At 35.0% G+C, this 9279-nt stretch overlaps 1 protein-coding gene across 3 annotated transcripts; it reads right to left on the minus strand.

Annotated features, from left to right (window-relative positions):
* Positions 1 to 1985: 1985 nt before the first annotated feature.
* Positions 1986 to 8629, minus strand: OVA4 (Nucleotidylyl transferase superfamily protein). 3 transcript variants are annotated; one of them, XM_021420942.1, is made up of 15 exons: positions 8412 to 8629; positions 8167 to 8325; positions 7661 to 7748; positions 7100 to 7141; positions 6845 to 6934; positions 6619 to 6741; positions 5963 to 6034; positions 5701 to 5813; positions 5537 to 5558; positions 5370 to 5435; positions 4576 to 4632; positions 4100 to 4146; positions 3861 to 3942; positions 3295 to 3384; positions 1986 to 2486 (listed from the first exon to the last, which is right to left on the minus strand). In XM_021420942.1, the coding sequence occupies exons 1-15, from the start codon at positions 8477 to 8479 to the stop codon at positions 2352 to 2354; spliced, it is 1254 nt and encodes a 417-aa protein (XP_021276617.1). In that variant the 5' UTR covers positions 8480 to 8629; the 3' UTR covers positions 1986 to 2351. The 3 variants fall into 3 exon arrangements, 2 of the variants coding, with proteins under 2 accessions (XP_021276617.1, XP_021276618.1); XM_021420943.2 differs by having other exon boundaries at positions 1987 to 2486; positions 8167 to 8322; XR_002444719.1 differs by having other exon boundaries at positions 2361 to 2486; positions 2758 to 3384.
* Positions 8630 to 9279: the final 650 nt, after the last annotated feature.

Genomic DNA, 9279 nt, shown 5'->3' on the forward strand with positions numbered 1-9279 from the left:
CAAACGTTGGCCAAAAACAGCAGATCGCTATAAGAGGTTCCCCTTGCCATGTTCAACCCCAGCTGTCGACCAATACTGGAAACCTTCCCCCGAGGGTTACATGTCCACCGGCGAACAAACCCAGTCAGGCAACACATTAGTACATGAAGAACGCATGGCTGATGGCTGCCATGTTCATCCTTTTAACTGAAAGACTAAAGCTAAAAAGTAGAAAGAAGGAATGAAATTAGCTTTATCCTATCCCAGTGATAAACCAATACCAGATTCAGTAAGCCAGTAAATTTGGTACGGTTTCAGGAAAACGTTGCTCTTTCAGATATGAGTCCGCGGTTTGAAGCTTCAAACATCATCCAAGCAATCCGTCAAATTACATAATCCAGCAGGGGTGTAATCCAGCAGGGGAAGCTGGTGAAAGACCAAATAATATGATTAATTATTTGATGATTCAAACTATTCAATCAAACATAAGACGTCGAGAAACTCAGCATCTAAGTATACACTTAGCAAACAACTTGAGCTCCTAGGAATTACTCAAGAAGGCTTCCATTATTGCTATAAGTTGAAAACTCGAAAGATGGTAACTCATCCTTATGTCCTGGTCATGCATAATAGGATGCAGTTCCTGACTAATATGCTAAAATCATTATTATAGAACGCTTGGTTATTTACTTAATTATAAGAATTTAAGAAAGCAACTAATCATTGTCACGAGTCAATTACTAGAAAAAAAAAATTGCATTCAACCTTTCAGATCAGGGCACCACATGCAGAAAAAATTCTGTGGGAGTGGAATCCGAAGCAAGCAAAATGTACAGTCAAACAGATCATGCTCTAGAAAGTTCAATGGATACCAATGTAGAAACCATATGCAACTAGCAACATGTTTACAAAAGGTACAGACACATGGTCATTGGCTCACCTAGAATTGGAATGTCTTAAATAAAATGAAATCAGCATATGGCTGCCACTAGATTAGATATAGTCAACAATTGATAGAAGTACAGGCAACTATGTCAAAGAAATTTCATTACCAAAACCACAATTTCATAATAACATTTGGCTTTAGTTTGTTTTAGTATAAAAAGGTCCTTCTAATTAGTGAAGCCATGTAACAAGAGAAAATGAGAATGCCAAAAGGAGCTTGAAAGGACCATGCGGCAACCAAAAAAGTGAAACAGAAGAGACCAAAATTATGTTAATGATTGGAATGAGAACATTACCTTTACATGAGCAGACAGTGGTCCTTGTCATGTATCTTTCTCTGTACATCTCTCTGTGGAACTGTCAGCCAAAAGTTAAAGAAGGAAGAGTTGAACAGGATGCTCCCTTTATTCCTTTGCCACCCAACGAAGAGAGAGTGGGAGGGAAAGAGAGTAGAAGGGGACTTCCATCGACCTCTCACTGTCTCCCTCAAATAGTCTTTTATAGATGCTTGGTCTCATCTTCTCCTTTGTTAAAGGAAAGGCTGTGGGTGGGTGGAATTAGATGAGAATATGAATTGCTGATATTTTAATTGCACTGGAAGGATCGATATTCACTCTTCTGTCACTATCTCCTATACTGATAAGAATCTTACCATGGACATGATAAACACTACACGTAGTGGCATGCTTGCTTCTAACAAAGATGAAGCTTCCAAGAAATAATTCTCAAAAATCCAAATTCTGATGTTTCCAAACTTAACTCAACCAAGCCTTAATCTCAAACTAGTTGTGGTAAGCTAGATGAATCTTTATCTGTTTTCTCTATACAGATTATTTAAGGCAATATCCTTAGAATGACTTGGGACACTTTAGAGGATATTTTCTAGGTTCTCTAACTAAAGCATAGAATCAATACCTTATCAATATTGTAAGTCCTTCCAGAAAAATCATTTAAAACATCACAACAATCACTGAACTGTAACTGGTTTTGATGACAACAGCACACTCGTGTTGCACTAAACAATTAAATAAATAAGAACTTAACCAGTCAATAAACCACTGCACATGAGCCTTCAGCAAATAAATATGACAGTTAAAGAAGATTTGCAAGTAAAGTAAATTTTTTACCCACTCAAAAACATGAAAGTGAAACAAGTTTCTATTAGGCAATCAGTGTATTTTATACAGCAAAAATTGTCTAGGGAAAAAGGCAATAAATCACCAACTTTAATGAACATTAAGGAATATAAATGGCACGTGCCTGAAAAGGCGAGGTTGAGTGAACTCCATCAAAGAATTTGTGGACCTTCAAATAAAAAACTTTTCACTTATTCAGAACATTTTAATGGGTATATACTCCAAAAAACTGTGGGGGTGACGATGAATAATCTAAAAATCATGTTATGGTTTGTATACAAATCATTTCACTCATCTACGCAAGAATCCCATTGCCTGGTAGACATTATTGAGAGTAGCATCCGCTATAGCTGCAGCTTTCTCAGCCCCTTCTGCCAAGACTCCATCCAAATATGCTGGATCAGAAATAATGTCCTCATACCGAACCTGCAAAAGCAGAAAATCTGACTGATGATGGGGACACCCCAATCATTTATAATCGAACATCATCAGTGGAAGAAAAATCAATAGCTTCCAAACGAGTAAAACCAATGCAATCAACAAAATGATTGGACCAAATATGGTCACAACTTTGGCTGAAAACAACAACTGCATGCACATCAAGCAAAAAAGAAACCTACATGTGCATACAAAGTATTCATGAAAAGAAACAAAAGCTGTCTACTGTCAAAGATGGAATCCAATCAAACATTAATACCATCTAGGCACCAATGGGGTTTCAACACTGAAGCAGCAACATGGACCTGACTAGAATTTATGTTTGTTAGGCTCCTGTAGGCAGCTTCACAACAATAATCATTTTGCAGAAATGGTTGATTTCTAGGTAGACCACACAGCTGGAATAAGATATAGCCAGGACTCACTAGATTTCAAGTACATCAGCAACAAGATTTTAGTACTAAATTACCATGATTAGAAGCAAAACTTATTAGTCAACAGAAAGCATCCATAAATGTACATTTCCTCCGCACGAATATATGAACTGTTATGGTTAGAATTATTTGCAAGCCAGCATTTAATATGATAAATCTTAAGTTCACATATATTTCTAGAATTAAGTATTAACACAAAAATAAACACCTAAAGTCCACTGGGAAAATAACATGCACAAGTGAAACAAAGACAAATTATATGTAAAACAGCATAGCATGTACATGTTCCTATCATGCACCATAACCCAGTTTCTTTATATAATATAAAAACAAAAAACCACCCTGTGTATGGTGCTAAGAACCTGGATAGGATGCAGATGATCAACCAATGCATCTGTTAGGAGGGTTTTAAATGAACCCCATTTCATATCTTGACATTCTTGTGCAACTTCCTGAAATAAGAAGGAAAAATAAGACAAGTATTAGGTGTTGAATCTCTCCTAATCTATCTAGACTGATTGATGATTCCACAATTTCTTATATCACAGCAGCAATTTTAATATCAATAAGAATTTCAAATGCAAAGTTGAATACTGCACAAAATGTACTAATACTCAAAAGAAGAGAAAGATTATCTAGTTCTTCAAACATTTCACACCTACTCCAGTGTGTGTAGCCGTGTATATTAATTTCAGAGTACTGTATGCAGAGAACATCCTCTGACACATTTCTTGAAGCAAAAGTTATGACCAGAAAGACTTGATCAACCATTCAGTGGCTTAGTGTTAGCTTCATAATCCAGAGTACTTTTAATGTAATGTGAAATTACTATAGGATTGATTTATCTTGGATGGACATGAACAGAATGGCAATTTCAAATGTCCTACACATGAAGTACTCAAACTTAAGTAACACCTAATTTTCAAACCTCTTTCGTCTTGCTTGAAATTATCTGATATATTGAAAGAAGATTGTTGCACTCAGGACGTTCAGGGTTGTCAAATTCCAGGCTATAAGAATTGCCAGAAGAGACACAAACAACAAAAAATGGGCTTGTAAGACTTCAGATTAGATTCACTTGTTCATATAAAAAAATTATCTAAAAAAGAAAATAAAAATAAAAATAGAAGGAAAACTTCAAATTATCTGGATAGACTAGGAATTTACCCTGGGAAAGAGTCAGTCTTGCAACGCTTTATCTTGTTTGCTATCACCTACCACCAAAATAAGGAGATTAATTCAGATCAAACCGAAGATATGGGTAAAAACAGAACTTTAAAACAAATTATGCTCCACAAACTTTTACATGGGATTGAAATGAGCGCATGAAGTCATACAAGTATATATTCCTTAATTACAAAAGCTAGGATTAACTTTATTAGATAAACTTACAAGGCAAAAACTTTGTAAGATGGTCCACAAGAACCCTTTCTTTTACCCCCAGTATACTGCAACTCAAAATTAGCTTTGAAGCCCAATCCAAGATAAAGACCCATGACATCAATGATTACCATGCAGATTTCTACACATAATTACTAAATTCAACTGTAGTATGCATATGAATTATAATACCTTTCAAATTTTCAAACACAAACACACACACTGCAGGGTGAGGCAAGGAAGAAATGTATTAAACCACTCACATCTTTAGGGTCAAGAAGATTGATTCGAGACTGATCAGAAGGTGCAGACTTGGACATCTGTAAGATTGAGGACCAGAAATATGTCAGTCACTTTCAGGAAAAAATAATTTCAGAAAACAAACAAATAGAGTATAAAAATTTCATCAGCTATTCTTTATTTCCTCTTTGCTGGTCATAGAGCCAGATCTACAAGATGAATAAAAGTTGAAAGGTGATTTCACATTTTTTCTTATCTTCAACTTTGTAAAAGGGAATTGAATTTTTATTATATTTAGGATAATAATAATACGTTTAAGAATAAGGATTAAATATGCCCAGCTACCGACTGCAAAGCTTTGTCAAAGATAATTCACAAAGCAAGATGATTATTTATATAAACAAGTAACTAGGTTAGAGTTTGAAGAAAGCATTCTTAAGACCTAAGCAATGGAAAAGAAAAAGAAGGTAGGAAAGACATGTCTGATGCTAATTGAATAAGTTATCACAAAAACTAAATGTAGAGATACTACCAAAGCCATCTTTAGACCATTTGGTCTATCCGTCCTGGACCGCAATGAGAGTTTAAACTTAACCATTACATTGAGATGTTACTAAGTCACTGAAAACAATAGCAGCAAAGAAATATATGTAAAAGAATGTACTCAATCCTTAAAGTCTTAAGAGTTACCAATATGATAACCTCCAGCAATTCATCAAAGAGGAATTGCATTATATAGGAGGTGGGTAAGTCAGGAACTCTTATATTCATCTAACACATGCAAGTTTCACAAATCAAAACATAGATTGCTGAAAACCTTTGAAAGACCATCACTGAGGGACATAACTCGTGCTCCAGCTGGTGGTATTAGGGGCTCAGGAACCTTTGTAAGGGAATAAACTTAGATAAGAACATTTCATAATTTGCCATCATTCATGAACTTATAAGCTAGATCTAAACCAAGTATCGGTATAGAAAGGCCACCTTAAAAATAGCACCACCACGCCTGTGACCAAAATTAAATTTAAAAAATTAGAAGAATAAAAGCTTTAGTGATGACAATATAGAGCAACTGAAAAAGAGGCACAGACATAATGATGAATCTACTCTTTGAATGAATATTTCAAAAATATACAAATTCGTCTCACCCTCCCAGCTTTTTCCACTTCCTTCCTCCATATAAATAGTTAACACGCTCAGCCAACTCACGTGTCAACTCCAAATGCTGCTTCTGATCTTCACCAACTGGGACAAAGTCAGACTGCAGAAGCATGCAGCAATTGCGTAAGAGTCATGCATATTCAGGGCAATTTATTAAACTATTATCAATGTTTTGCTGATAAAATACTCAAACTATCAAGGTAATTTGCATGCCCCAATAAGGGATAATATTCATGTTTCCCAAATCACCTGATACAAGAGAATATCAGAAGCCATCAGAACCGGATAGGTCAATAGAGCAACCCCAACATTTTCATCTCCCTGCAAAACCGTAACAGAGGAAGACAATTGATTTATACAGACAAAAAGCATACATTTGATAAGAGACACAAGATTGAAATGAAATAATGACTCTACTACAAAGTACTAACAATCCTCTGTTACCGTGATAATAATAATAAAATTAGTCTATATTCCATGAATGTTACAAGCCCTACTATGTTTCTTTTTTTGGATAATATTGTGATACCACCAAAGGTCTAAAGGGTATGGAGTGAAGGACTTTTCCAGGAGTTGATATCCACTAGCATGATTTTTTCTTTTACTAAACTTTTTCTGCATGATTGAGAATTGGTGCCTACACATTGACAGCACCTAAGCATATGGGGTAATGCTCAATGATGATTTTATAGACTAAAAAAGTTTATCAGATGCCAGGTGAATTCTTCTCCTAATATTTGTATAAAAGAAATAAAACCAAAACACTCCCACTTTGACCAACTCCAAATGCACAGGAATAAAAACTTTATAGGTAAGAGCTTATGGTACAGAACTCCAACGAAAGTGAGAGCTATATAATGATAATAAGTATTGGAGATGGAGCTGTCATACAGCTAAAAACGCACCGCCTTGCGAGATTTCTCTTTAAACTGAATCATTCTGTTTAGCCAACCAATTGGTGTGGCAGAACTCAGTAGCCACATCAATTCTACATGGGCACGGACATGTGACTGCACAAAAACAGAAGCCTGCATGTCCAAATGAGGATTATTTCTTACTATTAAAGATTCAAACATATAGTGAAATAAGACACATAAAATGTATCATAAAGGACCAAAAGTTGTAGCACACCTTTGTGGTGTCTACACCACATGCCAAATAAATAGCTGCTGTATTCCTTGTTGCCTTAGATAATTGTTGTGTATCATATGGTAACGTAATCTGCATGTGGAGAAAAATAAAGCAATTAAAAATAGCAAAATAGTCATACAGAATCAAGAGAAATATTGCTTTCAAAAAGCAGCTCAATGTAAAAGATTGATTGTGAGACAGCAATGTCAATGAGGAACTTTTAACAGATAAGCATAGATATTATTTCAAGCATACCGCATGGAGGTCCACAATGAAAAAGAGAGTGTCATAGGAGTTCTGCAAAAACAGAACCACATCAAGAAACACTTAATCATGCAAAAAGTTAAACTTAACAGTTAAGTGTCCGTTTACATCTAAAATAACAAAGACAGCCACTAACTAGTTCATTTTATTCTGTTCTCATTGAAATCCAGAATGCTGAAGGCATTCAATTGTCTAGTTCATGAATCCAAAATTGATTTGACATCCAGAGCCTGCCACAAAACCTAATTGTAGGAGATTCTCAAAATCGTTCACAAGAATAACAAATACATACAGAATAAGCTGGCCAAGAAAGATTAAAAGATGGCACATATCAATTTCCCAATGGAAATCTAGAAATATTGCACTAGTCAAGGAGAAAACATCAGTGATTGACGGTAACTTCAAAAGCAACTAAAGTTGATCAAAAAAGAAACGAGAATATATTCCATACACTTCATCGGAAGTAGCTACATTGCTGAAGCCAAAAAACCATATTATCCACAGCACTTAGCACGTTTGACCTTGAAATATAGTGGAGAAAATCAGGAGAACCTGAAGGGCAATCCAATGCTTTATGGCTCCAAGATAATTCCCAAGGTGGATAGCTCCTGTTGGCTGGACTCCCGACACTATTCTCTTCCTGTAAGTAATTCAACATACATTTGCTAAACCGCAGTTCTAGTAAAATGCTAGAAATTAAAGTAAAGAAATCAAAACTTAAAGTTATTTTAAATCTATAACTTGCTTAATTTGGAATCCAGCAAACGGTTTATTTTTTTAAAAATGAAAAAAATCAATTGTGAGAAAATTTTACTATAAAATTCATCCTCAAATGAAATGAATTAAAATTTAATTTGGTTCCAAACAGGCCGTAAGCAAAGTTATTCTAGATTACCAAACACATTCTGGCATTTCAGTTTTCAACAATTCAATTTAACAGTTAAAAGCAAGCTTAAATAGTACCATTGCCTTGTCAAGTACCATTCAACTCTAAAATTTTCTTTCCATTAACTCCATTGGAAATAAGATAACAAGTAAAACTATGGAAAGGAGATTACTTGACCGAGCTCGAAGAAGTCTCTGGAGTGGCCGGCTGCGAGAGCGAGACACTGCAGCAGCAACGGAAACCAGCGCCATGGTCTCCGTTTGTAGCACGATTATGACAGACTGATCCAGGTCTTTTCAAGTATTTACTTCGAAGTCCACCACAGGACCTGCTTTAGTACAAAAGCCAAACCAAACTGTAAATGGATGAAAATTTCAATTTCATCGATTTAAAGATAAAGCGAGGAGGAGAGAGTACAGTGAAGATGAGAGGCGAGGAGTGGAATTGGAAAGCATGAGAAATTGCGAGAGAACTGCGCGCCCCATTTTTTCCACTCCCTTCGTTTTCTGGGGGTTTTTCAAATTTGTGTTTGGGAAGATTTATCCAGCAAAAACGAGTAAGGCAATGCAAGGAGATTGGTCCGCCGCGTACTCGCGCCTCGTTCCGTTTCTTTTAGCCTGTATAGGTTTATTTTCGTTTAGCCTCGGTGCACCCTTTAAGTTAGCGGCTAGGATGATAGCTCCGTTCTTCCTTGCCTACGTGAGCCCCGTATTCTTTATCATGACATATAAATACTAAGATCATTTTAATCATTATCAACATTTGGAACATGATATTTGTTAACAATAAACATCATAATCAGTATTGTTATTAGCATTATTTTAAAGCTAATTAATAATGTCTGTGTTCATGTATAACTTATAACTTGTTAATGGAAACAAACTACTATATGGTACAGTTGTTTATGAGTTTCATATGATATATTTTGAGTAATTATCTATATTTGATGTATAAAAGAGATCAATGCAATATCTCAACACCTTAACTTTTCGTGTGTAACTTATATGGTACTAAATTATTAAGATGAAAATTGTATAATGTATTATGTATTTTAAAATCAAAATTCAGTATTTCATATATTAACATAAGCTTTTGTTACTTATAATATTAGAATATTTCAAAGAGTTGTTTATCAATCTTAATTTTTATTCTTTGATATCAAATTGATTACTAAGTTTGTTCATGTAATATCAATATAGTAAGTTATTGGTGCTTGAACGGGACAAGGCAAAAACTCAAGTTTGTTTTGTTGCATTACCAACTTCTTATTTGAAATTTTTTTGGA

The sequence above is a fragment of the Theobroma umbraticum genome, unplaced genomic scaffold, assembly GCF_002168275.2.
Source record: "Theobroma umbraticum cultivar Fairchild unplaced genomic scaffold, ASM216827v3 scaffold_56.0, whole genome shotgun sequence".
Lineage (NCBI taxonomy): Eukaryota > Viridiplantae > Streptophyta > Magnoliopsida > Malvales > Malvaceae > Theobroma > Theobroma umbraticum.

Bases quoted from the DNA above. Each gene is read 5' to 3' on its own strand.
- OVA4 (XM_021420942.1), bottom strand. From the start codon at position 8,479: ATGGGGCGCGCAGTTCTCTCGCAATTTCTCATGCTTTCCAATTCCACT. The intron at 8,326-8,411 runs GTACTCTCTCCT...TTTGTACTAAAG, and splicing joins CCTCGCCTCTCATCTTCACT to CAGGTCCTGTGGTGGACTTC. The intron at 7,142-7,660 runs GTTCTCCTGATT...CTGTTTTTGCAG, and splicing joins AGCATTGGATTGCCCTTCAG to AACTCCTATGACACTCTCTT.